Raw genomic sequence first — 23,075 nt, forward strand, 5'->3', positions numbered from 1 at the left:
CACATTTTAAAAAAAATTAAGAGAAAAAAACTAAGAGGTTCCATTTTTTTTATTACCCGTTCTTATATTCGTCCTGCCCCTATAACAATTAAATAACACTTTAAAATTTATATATTCATACATAAATTAATATAAACATTTTAATTTATACATAAATTAGAATACAAACATAAAATTCAGACAATATCAAACAACATAAAATTATTTATTAGTGAAAATCAAAGTGCCTTTATTAAAGAAAGACTAATAGGTGATAATATCCTAGTTGCTAATAATGCATGCACCACTTTAAAACTAAGGAGTATGGAAGGGAGGAAATGGCATTCAAAGTTGACACGAGTAAGGCCTACGACAGAGTGGAGTGAAATTTTGTATGATACATTATGGAGAAATTGGATTTTTGTTCAAAGTGAATTCGGTGGACGAAGAAATGTGTTTCTTCAATTTCTTATTTTGTTATTGTGGATGGAGCACCAACTGATTTCTTTAAACCAAGTAGAGGACTCCGACAAGGAGATCCTCTTTCACCATTCTTATTTTTTAAGGCTTGTCCTATTTGCTCCACAAAGGAGAATAGAATAATATAGTGCAAGGACTCAGATTGAATAATAGATGCCCCTCCATTTCACACCTACTCTTTGCGAACGACTCATTACTCTTTTGCAAGGCCACGAAGCTAAACTATGACAATTTGTTGCGAATCCTAGAACAGTATGACAACATGAGTGGACAGAAAATAAATTTGAGCAAATCTGATGTCTTCTTCAGCAAGAACACCTCCAACAAATTCGGACTATTTTGGCTGATACATCAGGAGTCCCAAATATTGGCACTCCAGGCAAAGATTTGGGGCTGCCATCTATATTCAACAGGTCTAAGAACAAAAACCTTCTCTTTTATTAAAGATAAGGTAGGAAAGAAATGGGCGCATTAAAAAAGAACATTCTTATCCATTAGTGAAAGCGAGATACTTATAAAGGCAGTAGAATTAGTAATTCCAGTATATGCTTTTGCTGTTTTAAATTACCCGACTCACTACTGGAGGAATTATATAGGATGATGATGTAATTTTGGTGGAGACAAAATACTACTAAAAAGAGAATCCACTGGATCAGTTGGGATATCATGAGCCGAGACAAAAAAAATGGAGGATTAGGCTTCAAAGATCTCAAGGCTTTCAACTTGACAATGCTAGGCAAATAGGGCGGCTTCTCACAAACACTCATACACTCTTTTACGAAATCTATAAAAATAAGTATTTCAGGTACTCATCATTCTTGGAAGCAAAAGCAGGTAACAGACCTCGTGAGTTTGGCAGAGCTTCTTAGAGGGTAGAAAACTACTAGAAAAAAGAGTAAAATAAAGCATAACAGCACAAAGTTCAGTTAAGACTAAGCAAGACCCCCTGGTTTGGAGACCAGGCTCCATTCAGAATCCCAAATGGTGAATTCAATGATGATATTATCTGGGTGCGACAACTCATTACAGGGAATGGAGACTGGAACCTCAACTGCTCAGCCGCAACTTTAGTACTGAAATAGCTTAGCAAATCCAACAAATTCCTATCATACAAGAGCTGGAATCAATGAAATGGACACTTCACAATTCTGGTGCTTACTCAGTCAACTCTGGATACAATATGGCATACCAATTTTTTCATCCCGTGGATAATCTCCATGAATGCCTTCAAGACAAGACCCTGTAGCAAAGTATTTGGAAACTTCAGTGTCAATCAAAGATCAAAACATTTGTTGGAAGCTGATACATGATGGGTTACCAGTAATGCATAATTTGAATAGAAGAATACCTCACATCGTCAAGACTTGTCCAATCTGTCAAAGCCATCCAAAAACCCCTCTCCACGCTACAGTGTTTTGCTTCGCAATGATGAACGCATGGAACAGCTTCAATTTAGCGAGTATAATACCTAGAGATCCAACAATGGCAACATGAAATTGGTGAAAACAAACTATGGGTATGTTGAAGAACTAACCAAATTTCAAAGAAAAATGTTCAAAAATGGCTTACCTATTGTGGCAATCATGGCTAGCTAGGAATGCCTTTATTTTTTAGAAAAAGAGAATATGCATTGAGAAAATTCTGTCTCAAGCTTCTCAAGCAACAGAGAAATTCAAAAGGTTTCAGAGAGCTTGTCTCATTGGTCTCAATACAGAAGGTTGAAGAAGAACTGTGTAGCTATTTCTCTTTCCACTTAACAACAACGTGCTTTTTCTTTTTTACTTCTCATTTTTTCTTGCTTCTATTTTCCTTTACTTCAAGCTTCTGAAAACTTTTTCTTAGTTTACTATTCTTTTTTTGTCTTTTGAAAAACCCCAACATAGATGTATTGACTTACATTTGTTTTCTTTTTTTAATGAAATAAAATACCATGTCTTTGAAGAAAAAAACAGGAAATTACAAAAAAAAACCTAATATCTCATCACGACAAATTTAACACCATAATTAAGAAATTGAAACATTAGATATAAATGAGTCTTTAATCTTTATTCTTGATCACTTTCCAACTCTTTATCGTCATTAAAAGTTTGAAAATCAAGATTTAAAGCTTAAAATCAAAAGAGATAGAAATTAACAAATTAATTAATATTATATAAAAAAATTAACATAAATGAGATTAAATAATATATCACTTTTAGTCCCTAAAGCTATCCACAATTAACTTTGGCCACACATCAAAGCTTCAATTATATTTTCTTTGAATTTTTTTCAATGAAAAAAAATTACACGGTCGTTTGTGTTAAAAGCAAATTCAGAAGCAACAGTGGATACCATAATAGTATATATATCTTTGACTATTGGTGGACGAAATTGTGATTACACTTTGATTATGTAAAATTCATTGCTCTTTCTTTCCTTGGCAATGGCGCCAAAAACATGATGCCAATACCATGGTTCACAACTTCGCACAACTAACCAGCAAGTGCACTGGGTCGTCCAAGTAATACCTTACGTGAGTAAGGGTCGAATCCCACGGAGATTGTTGGTATGAAGCAAGCTATAGTCACCTTGTAAATCTCAGTCAGGCAGATATAAAATAGTAATGGGGTTTTCGAAATGTAGTAATAGAAGAAGGATAGAAATACTTATGTAATTCATTGGTTAGAATTTCAGATAAGCGTGTAGAGATGCTTTCGTTCCTCTGAACCTCTGCTTTCCTGCTATCTTCATCCAATCAATCTTACTCCTTTCTATGGCTGGCTTTATGTAAGGATGTCACCGGTGCCAATGGCTACTTTCGATCTCTCTCGGGAAAATGATCCAAATGCTCTGTCACAGCACGGCTAATCGTCTGGAGGCATCACCTTTGTCGTTGGTTGCATCCTATTCCTCCCTGTGAAAATGGTCCGATGCGCTGTCACTCCATGGCTAATCATCTGGAGGTTCTCGATCATACTGGAATAGGATTTACTATCCTTTTGCGTCTGTCACTACGCCCAGCACTCGCGAGTTTGAAGCTCGTCACAGTCATTCAATCCCAGAATCCTACTCGGAATACCACGGACACGGTTTAGACTTTCCGGATTCTCATGAATGCCGCCATCAATCTAGCTTATACCACGAAGATCCCAATATCTCGGACTCGGTCCCCTGTATTAGTAATCTAAGAGATACTCGTTCAATCGAAGGTAGAACGGGAGCGGTTGTCAGGCACGCGTTCATAGGGAATGATGATGATTGTCACGTTCATCACATTCAGGTTGAAGTGCGAATGAATATCTTAGAAGCGAAATAAGATGAATTGAATAGAAAACAGTAGTACTTTGCATTAATCTTTGAGGAACAGCAGAGCTCCACACCTTAATCTATGGAGTGTAGAAGCTCTACCGTTGAAAATACATAAGTGAAGGTCCAGGCATGGCCGAGAGGCCAGCCCTCAAAACGTGATCAATAGATCAAAAGATAATCCAAAGATGTCTAATACAATAGGAAAAATGTCCTATTTATAATAAACTAGCTACTAGGGTTTACAGAAATAAGTAATTGATGCATAAATCTACTTCCGGGGCCCACTTGGTGTGTACTTGGGCTGAGCTTGAGTGTTACACATGTAGCTTGAGTGTTACACATGTAGAGGTCATTCCTGGAGTTGAACGCCAGTTTTGGTGCCAGTTTGGGCATTGAACTCCACTTTGCAACTTGTTTCTGGCGCTGGACGCCAGAATTGGGCAGAGAACTGGCGTTAAACGCCAGTTTGCGTCATCTAAACTTGGACAAAGTATGGACTATTATACATTTCTGAAAAGCCCTGGATGTCTACTTTCCAACGCAATTGAAAGCGCGCCATTTCGAGTTCTGTAGCTCCAGAAAATCCACTTTGAGTGCAGGGAGATCAGAATCCAACAGCATCAGCAGTCCTTCTTCAACCTCTGAATCTGATTTTTGCTCAAGTCCCTCAATTTCAGTCAGAAAATACCTGAAATCACAGAAAAATACCCAAAATCATAGTAAAGTCCAGAAATGTGAATTTAACATAAAAACTAATGAAAACATCCCTAAAAGTAACTAGATTCTACTAAAAACATACTAAAAACAATGCGAAAAAGCGTATAAATTATCCGCTCATCAACTATTTTTGCAAAAACTTTAAACTCAACTGATTGTTCTTCTACCATTTCAACACATTAAAATTAAGATCATTTGGAGGATGAATTTTCTCCTCAAAATCATGATCAAACTCAACATTCACGTATGAATACCTTATCAATTTTCTTCTTATAAGATACATCATATAATCATCACTTCTAAATATACCCACATTTTCACTTTCTTCAACTTCTTTTGTACCATGTGATACATTATCAAAATTCATTTTTTGATTGTATTCATTAACCAACTCATTATACAACTGGTGAATTCTGTCAATTTGTTTAGAACATTTTATTGGATCTGAATATATTTTTTCAAATTGATACTCAACTTTAACCATCTTGGACCTAAGATCTAAAACAACAATAATACCCATAATGCCATGAATTTTATCCTAATACTTTTTAAATTTTTTCTTCATGCTAGATGCCATATTAGCAATTAATGAATTAGCAAAAATTTCTCATTTATTAAATGACACTTTTATTCTACAAACCAAAGTAAAATAAAAATTGGCAGTTGGAAATTTAGTTCTAAAAAATAAATGAGTAACATTATAAAATAACTTCAATTTATCACATATTTTCTTGACAAGTTTTCACTCCTCATTACTTAGTACAATTTTATAGTGGGATTCTTTCTGTCTTAACCTATATACAACAAACAAAATTATCTTTAATAGTACCAAAAGAGTACAAAAAGAGCACATGTTTATCTTTAATAGAATAGCTCTACCTAATTCTAGGAAGTAGAAACTACTAACTATGATTAATTAAAATAATAACTATTAATACTAACTATGCTTTTTTTTATTGGATATTGGCTATGGATAGCTGGTAACATTTATTTACTAATTTTTTGTTCTTGAAAATCATAGAAACTATATTTGTAAAATGCCAAAAATTATGAGAAGCTTATAGTTTCACATGCCAGTGGAAGTAAAAGCAATGCTAGAAGAGCAACTCAGATGGTAATTTTTTTATTATGCCGAGTACTGTTATACTATTTTCATAAAATTAGCGTTTATGATTAAATTTGTAATTACCTTTAATATTCTATTTATTGTATTAGGAGAAAAATTAGAAAGGCATGTATGTCAAAGCGAGGTTATTGTATCAACTTTGCTAAAGAAAGATGTGAGTTATGTAAACAGGGAAGGACAACGATTAGCCGTGAGTGTCTGAATTTTTTTATATGGCTGTATATTTTTTGAATGCATTAATTATGTGAATACTCTACTCCAATGCGAATGCACATTTGTTTCTAGGAAAATAATTACAGAGCATTTGCCTCAAGATCAAGAGCGTGCTGCCACTGAAAGTATTTATTCAAAAGTCTTGACTCATTCAGATGATGTGATTGGAAAAGTCTGTGGTCCTGAGAATAGTAAGTGAGTACCTGGTTTTAGTAATGGTACATATCCCCGTGGTTTTGGTAAGTCAATGCGCATTTTTGGAGTTACAAATTGAGGAGGTTCTAGCAGTGCATCGCAACAGCATGTCGCAGATTCAGAGAGGCAACTTCAAGAAGCTAAAAATCAAGCAGCAACTTTTCACAGAATTTTTACTACAGAAGTACGGTGATGAAGTACCTATCTTGTGTCACACACTCAGTCGGATTGATGCACCTCATGTCTTGTTATTTTAATCTTAATTTATATTTAGTTTACACGGTTATTAGAGATAATTTTATTTTTTGTCGTATAGAATTATAGAACTTAGTTTATTTTATTTTTTAACTATTTATATGAACAATGCATATTCTTTACTATTAATAAAAAGGAATTTTAGCCACGGATTTATATGTTGTTAAATAATCCATCAATATTGGCCATGGAAAAAAGCGTAAAAAAAATTCGACCTGCCAAATATTTTTCGTACATATTTTCATTTTGCCACAGAAAAAATCATGGCTACATAACCAGCAATGTTTAGCCACAAAAAAATGTGACAAAAAAATCAGCCTACCAATATTAGCCACGAAAAAAATGTGGCAAAATTATATTTTTTGGTTACATTGTTGTCATTTAGCCATGGTTTAGAGTGTGGACAATAATGTAAAAATCGTGTCTATTCAAATGTTTTCACGGGTCACAAAAGTTCGGCTAACAGGCCAAAAACCGTGGCTAAATAGAAATACATTGTTCTTGTTAGCCACGGGTATTTATTCGTTGTTAATGTGTCATCGCCACAGTTTTTCTTGTCTTTAGCCACGATTTTTTTCGTAGCTAAATTCGATTAAGTATTTAAACCTTTAAATTTTTAGATTTATTGGTTCAATCTAGATTGATTTTTCAAAACCTTTTTTATTTATATATTAGAATAAAATGATAGTTAGATCTCAAAGATTTGACCTTAGACTAATTAGTTTTTGAAGAAAAATAGGTACCAATTAGGTCATCTACAATAACAAACGGTGGATATGTATGTCCCTCCGTTGGATAATGCAAATGAAATAAAGTTGCTCATGTATTTTGTTGGTTACTGCCACATGATTATGAAAATGATGTAGTTTTGGATAGTGAAGCATTTATTATCTTTTGAATTTCTATATAACATTTATCAACTGCTATCTATTTATCAAAAATTCTATCGAAAAACTCCAAAAGTTGTTATTTATGTGACAAAGGCAATATATACCTTACCCAATCGAGTAGGGTTGCATACCCAACCCGATCGGGGGTAGAGTTGCATACCGACCCAATGGGTATAGTAGAGTACAGTGTTGAATTTAGGGTATACCCTACCTTACCATACCTTATTCTATCTTGCTTGCATCACTAATATATTATATAATGTATATTTAAAAAGGAAAAACTACCATTTGTACCCATAAACTTTACAAACGCTGACAAAAGTACCCATAAAAGACGGAAAGTGACTTTGTACCGATGAAAGATTGGGTCCGTCTGTCGACAGTACTCGGACGTCATTATCTCGTTTGCTCCATTAACTTAAAGGTCAGCATGGCACGTTAAGTGCTTACCTAGCTATGAGACAGCAATCTGATGTGTCCAAGCATGTTGTTATCGTTATAACTCATTTCCCTAATTTATCCTCAATTGTTTTCCAAATTTAAAATTGGAAACCCTAGAATGTCTAGGAGAAGCAGAGGTAATCATTGTTCTTCGAATAGAAGCATCAAGGAAGAAGGGACTTCGTCTTCCAAGAGGAGTAAAGAGAAGAGTGTGTCTAGGAGATGCTTTTGCGGACAGGGTATGGTGTTGCTACAATTTGAAACCTTAACAAATCCTGGGAGATGGTTCGTTAGGTGTCATCTATGGAAGGTAAGTCTTTTTAATTTTGTGCTTCTGTTTAGGTTAACTTATTGTGAACGATTTTTTATTCCTCCCTTTCACGCTACAGACAATGGATTGCAAGTATTTTGTATGGGTGGATGAGATTGACGGAGGCTGGGAGGGATTGGCAAGAGCCCTTGTTAGAAAAAAATCAAGATAGCTGATGTGCTACCCATGAGGTCAATGTCACTGGACAAAGAAGAGAGATTCAAGAGAATAATGTGAAGATTTGTTAAAGATGGAGAAGCTCTAGGGTGAAATTAGAACTATTAGGTCATGTATTATAACAATTTTCTTTAGTTTGTTGATTTGTGTAGGCTTGAATCTGCTCCAATTAATCAATATGTAATTGTGCATATGGTGTATGTTGTCCTGGGGTCTTTTATGGCTATTTGATTTTAATGATGATGAACTTCAAAACTCTGTTAATATCTTCACTTGTTGTGGAATATTCAAGTTGTATTATAAAATTAATGCCCATGATTGTTAATATATTTGATATCTACGATATTGGATGTAACACAATTTGATAAAACAAAACATATAAATGTCGTGAATTGACAAATCTAGCCGACAATCTGGTATTGTATACTAAATAACGAAAATGTAACCTGAAAATAGAACTAAATAAAAGACATTCATTTCATATGCTATAATAAACCTTGAAATAATTTTAACATAAGCATTTATCAACAAAAGCCTCAAAACAAGTCTATGAGTTTGATATGAAAGTAGCAAATCCAAACTACCTAAAAGTACCAATACAAACCATGAACATGAAATCATCAGGTAATGCAATATAAGCACTAGGCATAATTTACAAAAAAAATCATAGTACCAGAGTTTTAAAGCTCTCATTACAGTACGTCCTTGATCAAAAAACAAAGTCACACTAGAAAATTCTATTTATTGGGTGTGGAGTTGTTGCTACCACTAGAACCCCATTGTTGTTGCCACTTGAAGATGCTCCTGTTGGTGGGCGAAACCTAGGTACTGGCCATCTACCTGCTGTTTGAATTGTGGATGGTGGAGTTGGCATGAATTGCATAAATCTTGTAGTGGTCCCTTGACTTGCACCATGCATTGTTTGTCTGGTAACTCTTAGAGGAGGTTGGTTAGTTAGTGGTGTAGACCTAACAAGAGAAGGTTGTGGTGTGGTAGGCGTTATGGGAGTAGGTTGTGGTGGGGCAGGTCTGAGGGGAGAAGGTTGTGACGGTGGTAGCCTCTTAACGTTTCTCCTCCTAATTGATCGCTTGGACATGGTTGGCTTCATGATAGGATAGGTCTAGGTGGCACATGTGCAGTAGAGGACCTGAAAGGTGGAGGTCTTACTGCCATAGGTTCTTCAGAAGGGTTCACAGAGTTCACCACATCAACATTCAGCCGTGTAGGATAATTGCATTAAGTCAAATGTTTAATGCAAGATAAATTCATTTTTATGCCAATAGGTGGAAGAAGAGAGTGAATACAAAAAACTTACATTAGATGAATTTGAAGTTGATGCTTTAGCATCTGCAGCCTTCAAAGTCTCTTCCCAATACATCTCTTGCTCCCTGACAGCATCCTCATCAAGATCATCAACAACCATACCTTTTTTGGTCATCCTCATCACTTGCAATGCTGTGGAGGTCCTCTGACTCATAGCAGTGAACACCAGGTTCATCATCTGAGTATTACCCAATACCTAAATGAATAAATCATCAATAAACATAATCAGTTTATAACATTATCCAACACCCAATTTTTTTTAAGATTAAGAAGATGTGAATAAAACATAAAAAAAAATAAACAAACCATAACAATACACCTACTATTTTTCCAAATTTTTTAAATTGAAACACAACCCCCATAGTGACAAACTCTATGCGATAAGTGAAATGAAAAAACCCTAACTTCAGTGAAAGAAAAAATTGGTAACTAAATTGAGAAATTGGGCACAAGCACTATAGGAAGATGACTTACCCCTCACTGTGGGAGTGATGATTGTCTTTTAATCGTCTTGACACACCCACGCCACGAAAGGATCACCACCGGACCACCATTGTGGATTTTGGAGTGGCCGCCTTCAACCTTCAGATCAGTTTTGTTGGAACCCAGTAGGTGGTTCACGTCTCTCTCTGCTAGGTAGGGGTGGCAAATGGGCTTAAACCCGCCGGGCCGGCCCGCGTAACCCGCCAAAAAAGGCGGGTCGAGCTGAAAAATTAGGACAGCCAAATAGCAAAAGCCCGCCTAACCTGCACCGCTTAAACCGCGGGTTTCCCCGCTGAGTTTAGTGTTTTTTTAGTGAGGGGGTATTTTTATAATTTTTTGGCCAAAACCTAACTTCTCCCAACCTAACTTACAAGAGTATGAAGATAAAAATTGAGTGGTTTGGATTATGTTTATGTTATTTTGGAGACAATATTTATAATTATGTTTTAAATTATGTATATTTTGCTTTGGAGAGAATATTTATACTTATGTTTTGGATGAAAACTTGGTTTATAATTATGTTTATTAGATATTTATAATTACAAAGATTTTGACGTTTAGGAATATAAAAAATATAATTTTTATGCCTTTAGAAACTATAATTTATTAATATGATTGTGAAATTATATATATTATTTAGTAGTTAATAGCAACAAAAAAAAAAAGAGGAGCTTTGGCGGGATTAGTCCGCCAGCCCGCAGTTAGGTGGGACGGGGTGGGATTCTAGGACCGTCTCACTAGGCGGAGCGGGACGGGCTTCCCCGCTTGCCACCTCTATTGCTAAGGTATACAGAAAAGTGGTGAGGAAGAAGATGGAATGGCACGAAGTAACCTCTAACTTCTCTCTCTCCCTTTTCTATATCCACCTGGAAGTTCTTAAAAAATTAAAAATTAAAAATCAAAAGCCAAGTAAGCACTTAATGTGACATGTTGGCCTTTAAGTTAACGGAGCAAACGAGTTAATGACGTCTGGCCTTTCATAGGTACAAAATCACTTTTCGTCTTTTATGGGTACTTTTGTTAGCGTTCGTAAAGTTCATGGGTACAAATGGTAGTTTTTCCTATTTAAAAATTATATTTGTTGTGAAGGAGGTGAGTATTAAATTTAAAGATTTTTTCTTTGTAAAATTTTAAAGTAACTACTAAACTAATTATTTAAATTATTTATTTAATACATTTATTTTTTTATAAAATTAACATAAAATAAAAATAAAATTCATATATCACAATTTCACAAACCACCAAGTAAATTCAAAAAATCCTAAATTAATTTGGCCATTTCTCAAATTCTCTTTACTTAAAAACTGTAAGTTCTTTCTCTTTCCTCCATCGTTGCAACTCTAAGTTCTTCTTATATTAAACTGTATATGAAGATGATGATGTAACTTTTGAATTGATAGAAGAGTAATGTTGCTAAAATTTGGAGTTAGAAAAATAGTGACAAGATATTTATTTTTGTTTGTATTATTTTAATTTTATTAAAAATTTAATGATTATATTATTTGTAATTTAATATTATATTTTTTTAAAATTTTATTATTTTTAATTTTAATTTAAAATTAAGTTTTATTTTTATTTTATTAATATGAATAAAATATGAAATGATTGAATTTTATATTTATTTAAAAAAATTTAATTTTTCTTACTAATAAAATCAAATAGAGTAAAATTAAAAATTTTAGAATGTGAATAGAATTAGGATAAAGAGATTATCAATTTATGAGTAGAATAAAATTAAATTTTTTTAAAAAATTTAACAATTAGTATAAATCCAACTCTATCTTACTCTACATATTTAACACAAAAAAAAAAAAAAATAAATAAAAAATAACGAGAGAATTCAAGAAGAAGAAGCAAAGTAAGCGATTTTGTTAAGACTCAAGGGTGGGCAGCAGAAAGTGAAGTGCAGAAGAAACAACGACTCCAAAGAGAGAGTGGCGAGGAGAGAAGAGAAGACAAGATCTGCGAAAACAACAAGAAGAAGAAGATGAGCGGCGCTGCCACTGTTTCTTCGAGCGAAGCCCACAAGTTGGTTTGGGAAGGCTCCGTCCCTCTTCTCATTCATCTCCATGATTCCGAAGTCACCACTCTCCCTCCTCCTCCACCCGCTCTCGTTCGTTCTCTCTCTCTCTCTTCTTCCAATTCAATTCAATTTCTAACCCGCACTCCACTTCTTCAACTTCTAACCAGCTCGCAAGTTTTCATTTTTATAATACCCTTCCTTTATATATATTATGAAATTGTGATCATGCAATTAATTTCGATTCCTACACTTGATGCAACATTTAGTACCAAATTAACATTGAAGTTTATGAACTTCACCTTGATATCAATCAACATGTCTTATTGGTTTCAGGTATTGGCACCTCGGTTAGGGTACTTGCCATTGTTGATTTCTCAATTGAAGCCTTATTTCAGCACCACGCTTCCTCCTGGAGTTGATACGCTTTGGTTTGAGTACAGAGGACTTCCTCTCAAATGGTACTATTATATGCTTCATTGTTCTTGAATTTCTGATTTATTAGCGTATAGTTATATTTTACAAGGTCTTGGCATTAGTCTAGGATGATAATGAATAGTAACCTTTCATCAATGCTTGTAAGTTGTAACTATTTATGGCTGAACCTTGAATCTCTGCTGTTATCCCGTTGCCATTGACAGTGAATTTACTTGTTGATCTGGACTATAAAACCTTTTGTTCCTGCCTTTGTGTGCGCTGCAACATTTTTACTTAGAAAGTTATGGACATTGTAATACATTCTAATTATTTTCTTCCAATTGTCAAAATACACTGACTATAAGTCCGTAACAAGAAAATTGATAGCATCGAGGAGTTAGTGACGAAAATCTCCGTATTACTAAGTGTTTTTTCTTTTTCTTTTTTTTTTTTTTCATGTCTCCTACAGGTATATACCAACTGGAGTTCTTTTTGATCTTCTATGTGTGGAACCAGAAAGGCCGTGGAATTTAACAGTAAGAACCTCCTAAAGCTCTCTAGGTTTCCACTTTTCCTAATTCAATTGAGCATGATGTTTAAAGTGAAGGTTTCAATGGAGACTACGTTTTGAATTTCTTCCAGTGTCCTCTCTACCTGATGTCATGCTTTCATAAAAAAGTATCTTTTTCAACTGTTATAACGAAAATGCCTGAACAATAAAAAGGGCTGCCCGGTGCAAACCTTTCCGCATTAAGTAAGGTACGAGAAAGGGATGCACCCCAAAGGGTATAACACAAACAGCCTAACCTGATGCAAGCATCAATGGCTGATTTTTCCAATCAAATTACATTAGTAAGAATACATAAAAATTTCGAAGGGCACTACTGAGAAGATTAAGGTTGCTTTTCCAAAATTGTTTTTATATTCCTCATGGAAATCCTTCTCCCACATCCAGAGAGCTATATCCAAGGTTTTTGCTATATTCATTCTTTGTGCCTCTGCATTGTAGGTACACTTTAGAGGATATCCTAGTAATTTGTTGCTTCCTTGTGAAGGTGAAGACAGTGTAAAGTGGAGCTTTATTAACTCACTAAAAGAGGTTAGTTTGTGATTTGAGTTTTCATTCCAAATATAATATGTGGGAGGTGTTAAATGCTCTTATTTCCATGGGCTAATTTTTTCTTTTAATGCAGGCTGCATATGTAACAAAAGGGAACTGCAAGAATGTCATGAACATGTCCCAATCTGATCAGGTGGAGCTCTGGCGCTCTGTGTTAAATGGTATGTTTGCTAACTGCTCTATATTAAAGCCATAACTGACTTGTGAATTATTTTTATTTAGTTTTTCTGTTGGATTTCCTGAATGTGTTTGAGAAGGAGGATTGTATTTTTACTTAATTTCGGTGAAATAGATATTAACTACAATTATTTCTAGCGTTAAGTGTTGTGGCATTTCCCCGAACCTTTTTAAAGTGGCGCTCAAAAGCTGATGAGGTAGGGGTATCTGCTGGTGGAAGGTTATGATGGGGAGTCAATACGTGTAACACAGATGTTGATAAATTTCTGTGATGAAGTTTGTTACCTGCAGACAGATGTTCATACTGGTTTTCATTTGAACCCTTACCTTACAATCGATGGCTGGATGCATAATTATAACGTTTCATTTTTTTCCTTTTTTTTTTTTTTTTTTTTTGTCTGGTAAATGAAGCAGGCAAACTCAAGCTTTGTATCGTTTAGGATAGTGTCTGGAATATACTAAAAATTAGCTGTTTAAGATTGAATTGAAACCAAAGTGAACTCATCAAGATTGAGTTGCATTTCCTCTGGAGGATCAATTTTAGTTCAAGCTTGGCTTGTTTTGCAAACTGGTCAACCTCAAGTTCTTTGTCTGCATATAGATCTTCATCTACATAAAAATGATTCTCAAGGGTTTAATGAGAGAAATACAAGGGCCTTTCTCATTATAGGAAGAATTATTTGCATGGATGCGTTGATTTTCCTTTTAGGAAGCTATCCGTGATAAATTCCTGGATTTGTGATCATTCTGCAGCTTGCTTGCTTTTGGTGTAAAGCCCATAACATTTTTTCAGGGGTTTTTCTAAATAATTTGGTCAGAGATTGAAAAACTTTTGTTACACTGGTGGTTTTCTATTTTTTTGCTGTCTGTTTTCTGCTCTGCTTTTTGGTTTGAGACGATTCTCTATCCTTCTTTATTTCTGCAATTCTATCTGTCTTAAATCAATTTCTTCTATAAAAAATCTTTCTGTTCAAAATAAAAAAAATATTCGGTCACACGGTTAACTTGTACTTCTCCAAGCACAACGTTGCAGGTTGTACAATCAATAAGTAATACAAAACTGACCGAACACTATTTGGCCAAAAGATTCGTAAAAGATTGACAAAATATAACATAACACTTAAATGCACAAATCACAAGGTCTGTATATATACCATTGAGTGGAAAATTTCTTAGCTGATTTCTTACCTTGAACTTCTGTCAACACATTCATATCACAGGTAATTTGGAATCTTATCAGCGGGTGTCATCTAAGCTTAAGCTTGGAACTTTTGAAGATGAATATACTGAAAATATTAGTGCAGTCTCAACTGCGTCTCAGCAAAATAGTGGGGAGGCAGATGCTGCTGCACAAGTGAAGAGTGGTGAGCAAAAGCTTTATGTAAATAACAGGTTTATGTAATTAAAAGGAAAGGACATTACTACGTTGTTCTTCTGAAACTTATTTCTGTTGTTAACCTCTGCTGTCTGTTGTTAGGAAGAATTCCTGTTCGGTTATATGTATGGACTGTCACTGAGGACTTTGATGATTTAGAAAGTGCACCTCAAATTGATAATTGGGACAAAATCTCTTACATCAATCGACCTGTTGAGATTCAGAAGGAAGATGGTAAGTGATGTTTTATTCTTTCCTTTCTTTGTCTCCCCGCGGGGGGTGGGGGCTGCTTCTATCAGATTCTGATCCATTCTGTTAGCTGTGCACACTCACAAATGGTGGAAGGCACAAAAATCAGCTATAGTTGAATGAAGTTGTAGTTGATGACAAAATGAAAGGTCGGGCACGTTAGAAAATGAAAATCTTATAATAAAGAGTCCTACTTGATATAATAACAAAATATATAATAATAAGACTTTTGAAGAACTTTAACTCATCATAAAGAACATCGGGGAGAAAAAACCCCTTGGACAAACAATCTAAAAATGGAAAAACCACAGCTGAGGATCAGCCTGCATGCTATATCCCCAATAATTGAGAAGGAAAAAAGTATAATATGAATTTAGAGGGAAAAAAAACTGGGTTAGCTAGGAGCTATATAAAACATCACAGACATGTAACCACAAAATGAATTGAAGACTAATTAGCTGAAACAGAAAACAATATCCCAGGAAAATTGGAAGATGTGTAGCAGAGTAAAATATGTTGTCATTGCTATTTAAATTTAAGCTGCATCTTTTCCTCTGGCTCTCAGTTATCCCTTCTGCACCTGTGTTGAGTGTCATACGCCACCCGAAAAGAATAAGACTGCACTTTTTAAAGTGACTTTACCCTGAGATTTTATGTCATATAACATTATGATCCCAATTCATCAACTTACAAATTATCACAGATATTTATTTGCAATCCTTCAACAGCAAATCCATTTTTGATGATCTGTTAACATTACAGCTGCTGTCATAAGTTCAGAATTATTTACATTCATCTTTCATGATTTCATATTATTGGTGAAAGATTTCTGGTTTTAGATTTTTTATTTCTTAGTATGTTGGGAAGAGAGGGTGTTAAAGCAATGTCATGTTTATATCCCACTATTCTTAGGGGTAGCGATTCATCAGTTCAATTGCTACTCTACTAGTTCTTTTTAAATTTCTCATGATTAATAAATATCATTATGCTAGTATTACCGTCATTTCCATTTTCCTACGTTGTGATTGATGTCATGCATGTCTGTTATATCTATTTGGTGCAGGCAAATACTTCAGCTTAAATGATGCAATCAAATCCCTTCTTCCCGAGTATTTTCCAGGAAGTTCCTTCGACAATTTAGGAGATGCAAGCACCAAGCAAAGTGTAGGAGATGAGGGAGAAAATACATGTGATCCTGACTCATCTTCCCTTCCTCTCGAGAATGCCGAAATCAAGCTCGTGCGCATTCAAGGCATAGAACCATGTTTGGAGATACCCTTTTCTTGGGTAGTTAACAACTTAATGAACCCTGAGTATTTTCTTCACATCTGTGTTTGCTTGAAAGTTTCAGAAGCCAATGCCTTGCAATAGGTTTTGAATTTAGTTGTGCTAGGAAATATAATTACTGGAAAAATCAGAAAGTTACAATTCTTTTGTACATAATTGTACAGAACCAAATTATATTCATTTCACAATTCGTTTGGTTTTTTCTACTTGAAAGTGTAATATATGTTAACAGATAGTTCTTTTCCCTTTCCAATCAATGGTACTAGTCCCTGCATAAGACTATATTCCAATTCTTATATTTCCTTTCTTCCTATGAAACATAGCAAACACTTTGCTGAGTTGTTATGTCTATATTCAGATATATTTTGGACAGGACTTTCATTGACATTGGACCGACTATCTTTTGTATTCAACCATTTCTTAAGAAATGAAAAATAAAATATCCTTTCCTGAATATACTTAGACACCTAAATATCATTATGTGTTGGCGTGTTTAGTTTTATTTTTGACTTGTATTTTTAAAATGAATTTAAAAATATTATACATTATTATTTACTAAAATGAAAGAATATTTTAAATACTTAATATAATTTAAAAAAGACAAAAATAATTAAAAAATTAATTTATATTTTAACATTAATAAAATATCAAAATATTAATAAATTAAAATATATATATATATATATATATATATATATATATATATATATATATATATGTCGTGTTCCTGTATCTTATAAGAATTTAAAATTTATGTGTTCGCTTGTCTCGTATCGTGTCCTGTGTCCGTACATCATAGCGTTCTTCCTTTCTATCACTGAATTGGTTGAAATTTAAAAGGGCTACTCCACAAAATTTCGTTTTTATATTTGTTGTTGAGGATGCATGCTATTATATGTAAAATTATATTGGAGTGTGTTATTCCCAAACTATAATGACAGTAATCAATCCACTCGCTTGAAGCATTGCTTCATCCGACCATTTTATTTGTTTATCTATTTCAACTTCTCTCAAATATTCCAACCTTTACATAGAGGATAATAATAATAATAATTGTTCAAATTTTTCCAAAAGGGTAAGCCATCAAAATTAACATGTCAAAGGGAAGACAGAGTGTTTTAGATTTTTGGAGAAGCCCATTTTGTAGAGTAAAAATTGAATTTCATCTATAAAAATTTTATTTCCAACTTAATTTATTCCTTCAAATTTCAATAAATCTAGTTTGTTCCCACAAATTTTAACACGGTATTCAATAAATTCTTGTCACCATACTGTTAAGTGTTATTACTTGTTAGCTCCTTAACAAAATGTTGATATGAATGGAACGACTATCACGCTAACGCCAATGTCATTTGACAGATAAGGAAGCATCAATACCCTTCAACTTTTCTAAAATCGATCGGTTCTTTCCACCAATGATAATGTCTGATGCTACTCTTTTTTGGAAATCTCAATGCTATTACCATTGGTGACTTCTTGTGATAGCTGCATTTAGTTATTCTTCCATACAAATATTTAACAAAAAGTATTTAGAAAATAATAAAAAAAATAATCTAAAATAATCAAAAGTTATTTTATTTTATATTTTTTAATTATCGTTTGAATAATTGGATAATATTAGATATAATAGGCGTGTAATTATAGATATTATATACATCGAAGTTATAGATGTTAAGTTAAATAAGATAATTTTGAGTTAATATATTTTTTATCGTTATTATTATCAGATGCTAAATTAATATTAATTATTACAACTATGTTAGGTTACATACAAAATTAGCCACCAAATTATTTTTTTTTAAATAAATCAAATAAATACAAAATTTTCACATATAAATAGACGTATAGAAATTTACATTTTTTCCCTTTGTTACTTATCCTTAGAGACGACGATTTTATAAAGTATGTATCATATTCTTATAGAGGACGAGATAAGTAAGGTTATGCTAAGAACGAATCGCGAGTGCAACCGAGATATGACACAGATCTTTCACTGAACATATCTCATTTGAAGTGAGGATGAGATATATTCATAAGTATTTATTTTTTGTTGTAAGCGAGATACATTAAGTGAGGAGCTCATATATGTATATCTCGTCTGAGGATGAATTACGCCTTTCATTTCTTCGATTTCGCTTATTTTTGAAGTTGTAGAGAGAATTTGAGAGTTTTACTTCTCGTTGAGTTTCTAATTCATTTACGATGACGCAATTATATCTAGTGTATATCAACAGGTTGAATAAGATCACCCACATTGCAGGAGTGCTCAATCATGAGGTTGGTACTTGAATAAGTATAGTATTTCAATTTTATTTTTGTTAAATCTAAGTGAGATACATATGCTCCAAGGACATCTAACTGAGCTCTGCTTGCATCGACAGTAGTACTTTAGGCAATCAAAATTCACAATCTTGTACTTTGCAACTTGCTTAATACTATAATTCTTCACCACATATGAACAAATTTTCTATTTCTAAAGCAATGACCTACCCTTAACTTAACTCCCTCGTCTAAGTTGTAATCGTCTCCCACTCACCAATGCTGCAAAGTGAATCCTCCTCCATCACATTAAGGTCTAATGTGTGATAGTGACTAGACACACTGGATAGGCTCGGGATAGAAAGCAGTGTGGTTAACAGAAATTTCTATCCGAACGAAATATCTGCTACAAACTCATCCTCCTTAGAACTATCGAAAGACCCTCCGGTCTCAACAACATATTTCTCATCTGACTCAGAGTCCTCCTCTATGTGATTGTTTGGTGTAACGTAAATAGAGATGCAACAATTGGTAACCCAATGTTGGGGATGTAGATGGGCCGACTCCACCACCACCAACGTCATCGACTTTGACATATAGCTCTAGGACTTAGTGTGCTAAGATTCTCCCATGAACCTCGAACATCGCACGCACATGTGCATCGCCTACAATCCAAAAAGCTTGAACTTGAAGTCTCGGTTTGCCAACACTGCGAGAAACATGTACCCAATCGTCTTAACCTCTCTTCGATCGTGAACTCCATCTTCATCAACATCAAATTCTTTAGACCCTCAAGGGTATCAACTTGAAGGGTTCAAAACAACACAAGGTTGAGAGATTCAAACACAACCCCTTTATCATTGTCTCTAATACAATTATTACACTCACAACAATATACTCACTACTATATATGTTGAGAGAATATGAGGAGAAAATCGAAACGAGATTGATTAGAATGCCATGAATGAGCTCCTTATATAGTTAAAACTTTTTGTTTCGTGCATATCACGTGCGCACAGATAACGATTTGATTAACCGTTTCTCATTCTCAATAATAACGAGCTCATTGCAACTGTATCTCATCCTCAGTAAACATGAGATAACATTTGTAGATTTTTAAAATACGTATCATAGTTGCAAATGTGCTGCTTTACTTTCATTATATACGTATCTCGTCTATACTAGGAACGAGATACATTAATGAAAAATTGGTGCATGAAATTACAATCACACTTTTACAATTTTGCACAACTAACCAGCAAGTGCACTAGGTCGTCCAAGTAATACCTTACGTGAGTAAGGGTCGATCCCACGGAGATTGTCGGCTTGAAGCAAGCTATGGTTATCTTGTAATTCTTAGTCAGGATATCAGTAATGATTCTTAGTTTTAATTGTAAAAAGTAAAAGAACATGAAATAAATACTTGTTATGCAGTAATGGAGAACAGGTTGAGGTTTTGGAGATGCTCTGTCCTCGGGATCTTTGCTTTTCTACTGTCTTCTTCTTCACGCACGCAAAGCTCCTTCCATGGCAAGCTGTATGTTGGTGGATCACCGTTGTCAATGGCTACCATCCATCCTCTCAGTGAAAATGGTCCAAATGCGCTGTCACCGCACGTCTAATCATCTGTCGGTTCTCACTCATGTTGGAATAGGATCCATTGATCCTTTTGCGTCTGTCACTACGCCCAACACTCGCGAGTTTGAAGCTCGTCACAGTCATCCCTTTCCAGATCCTACTCGGAATACCACAGACAAGGTTTAGACTTTCCGGATCTCAGGAATGGCCGCCAATGATTCTAGCCTATACCACGAAGGTTCTAATCTTATATTAGAAACCCAAGAGATATGCACTCAAGCTATTGCAGATAGAACAGAGGTGGTTGTCAGGCACGCGTTCATAGGTGAGAATGATGATGAGTGTCATGGGTCATCACATTCATCAGGTTGAAGTGCGAGTGAATATCTTAGAATAGAAACAAGCGTGATTGAATGGAAAACAGTAGTAATTACATTAATTCATCGAGACACAGCAGAGCTCCTCACCCCCAACCATGGAGTTTAGAGACTCATGCCGTAGAAGATACAAAACTCAAATGTAAAATGAATCACTAAAAGTAGTTTTTATAATAAACTAGTGACCTAGGGTTACAGAAAAATGAGTAAGCTAAGATAGTTAGTGTAAAAATCCACTTCCGGGGCCCACTTGGTGTGTGCTTGGGCTGAGCATTGAAGCTTTCACATGTAGAGACTTTTCTTGGAGTTAAACGCCAGCTTTTGTGCCATTTTGGGCGTTTAACTCCAGCTTTTATGCCAGTTCTGGCGTTTAACGCCAGAATAGGGTAGAATGTTGGCGTTTAAATGCCAGTTTGCGTCATCAAAACTCGGGCAAAGTATGGAATATTATATATTGCTGGAAAGCCCAGGATGTCTACTTTCCAACGCAATTGAAAGCGCACCAATTGGGCTTCTGTAACTCGAGAAAATCCATTTCGAGTGCAGGAGGGTCAGAATCCAACAGCATCTGCAGTCCTTTTTCCGCCTCTGAATCAGATTTTTGCTCAGGTCCCTTAATTTTAGCCAGAAAATACCTGAAATCACAGAAAAATACACAAACTCATAGTGAAGTCCAAGAATGTGATTTTTGAATAAAAACTAATAAAAACATAATAAAAACTAACTAAAATATACTAAAAACATACTAAAAACAATGCCAAAAAGTGTATAAATTATCCGCTCATCACAACACCAAACTTAAATTGTTGCTTGTTCCCAAGCAACTAAAAACAAAATAGGATAAAAAGAAGAGAATATACTATAAATCCCATAATATCAATGAAGCTTAGTTCAAATTAGATGAGCGGGGCTTGTAGCTTTTTGCTTCTGAACAGTCTTGGCATCTCACTTTTTCCTTTGAAGTTCAGAATGATTGGCATCTATAGGAATTCAGAATTAAGATAGTATTATTGATTCTCCTAGTTTAGTATGTTGATTCTTGAACACAGCTACTTTATGAGTCTTGGCCGTGGCCCTAAGCACTTTGTTTTCCAGTATTTACCACCAGATACATAAATGCCATAGACACATAACTGGGTGAACCTTTTCAGATTGTGACTTAGCCTTGTTAAAGTCCCCAATTAGAGTTGTCCAGAGTTCTTAAGCACACTCTTTTTGCTTTGGATCACGACCTTAACCACTCAGTCTCAAGCTTTTCACTTGGACCTTCATGCCACAAGCACATGGTTAGGGACAGCTTGATTTAGCCGCTTAGGCCAGGATTTTATTCCTTTGTGCCCTCCTATCCATTAATGCTCAAAGCCTTGGATCCTTTTTACCCATGCCTTTTGGTTTAAAGGGCTAATGGCTTTTTCTGGTTGCTTTTTTTTTCGCAAGCTTTGTTATTCTCTGCTTTTCTTGCTTCAAGAATCAATTTTATGATTTTTCAGATTATCAATAACATTTTTCTTTTTCATCATTCTTTCAAGAGCCAAAAAATTTAACATTCATAAACTCCACTATAAAAAAATATGCACTTTTCAAGCATTCATTCAGAAAACAAAAAGTATTGCCACCACATCAATATAATTAAACTAATTTCAAGATAAAAATTGAAATTCATGTACTTCTTGTTCTTTTGTAATTAGGCACATTTTTCATTTAAGAGAGGTGAAGGATTTATGGGACATTCATAACTTCAAGGTATAGACTCTAATTTTTATTAATCATAAGGAAATTAGACATAAAATAAACATAAAAGCAGACCCATAATAATAAAAACGAGGAAATTAAAAATATAAAAATAGATGACTCTTAAAATAAAACTCTAATAATAAAAGTTATCACAGAGTTGGGACTCAACAACCTTTGTTTTGGGGAGTGGATGCTCCTTCAATTTGTGGGTTGTCTGGTCCCTCAAGGGAGAGCTTCTGGCGCTTCAGCTCCTGTAGCTCACGCCCTTGCTTTTCCTGTTCCTTAAGCAGCTTGCAGAGCATGCTATTTTGATTTTGCTGTTCTTCCTTAAGTTGCTCCATAGCTTCTTGCAGCTTTGTGACAGATGCTTCTAGGTGGGTCCAGTAGTTAATTTGAGAAATTTCTGGGAGGAACTCCTGCGCCCTCCTTTTGATGGGGTTATCTTGCACTTGTTGTCCTTCCATTGACTTCTTGGTGATTAGGTGTTCGACTGGGATGAATTCATCTACTCCCATCTTCACTCCAGCATCTTTACACAGCAGAGAGATTAAGCTTGGGTAAGCCAATTTGGCTTCAGTGGAGTTCTTATTTGCAATTGTGTAAAT

General features: G+C 34.6%; 1 protein-coding gene across 1 annotated transcript; it reads left to right on the forward strand.

The window, feature by feature from the left end:
* Positions 1 to 11,528: 11,528 nt before the first annotated feature.
* Positions 11,529 to 16,812, forward strand: APG5 (autophagy protein Apg5 family). The gene is made up of 8 exons (XM_016311591.3): positions 11,529 to 11,990; positions 12,234 to 12,358; positions 12,784 to 12,850; positions 13,324 to 13,413; positions 13,508 to 13,595; positions 14,832 to 14,975; positions 15,089 to 15,220; positions 16,299 to 16,812. The coding sequence occupies exons 1-8, from the start codon at positions 11,865 to 11,867 to the stop codon at positions 16,604 to 16,606; spliced, it is 1,080 nt and encodes a 359-aa protein (XP_016167077.1). The 5' UTR covers positions 11,529 to 11,864; the 3' UTR covers positions 16,607 to 16,812.
* Positions 16,813 to 23,075: the final 6,263 nt, after the last annotated feature.

Source organism: Arachis ipaensis, chromosome B7 (assembly GCF_059453495.1).
Source record: "Arachis ipaensis isolate K30076 ecotype BB chromosome B7, ASM5945349v1, whole genome shotgun sequence".
In the NCBI taxonomy this organism is placed as follows: domain Eukaryota; kingdom Viridiplantae; phylum Streptophyta; class Magnoliopsida; order Fabales; family Fabaceae; genus Arachis; species Arachis ipaensis.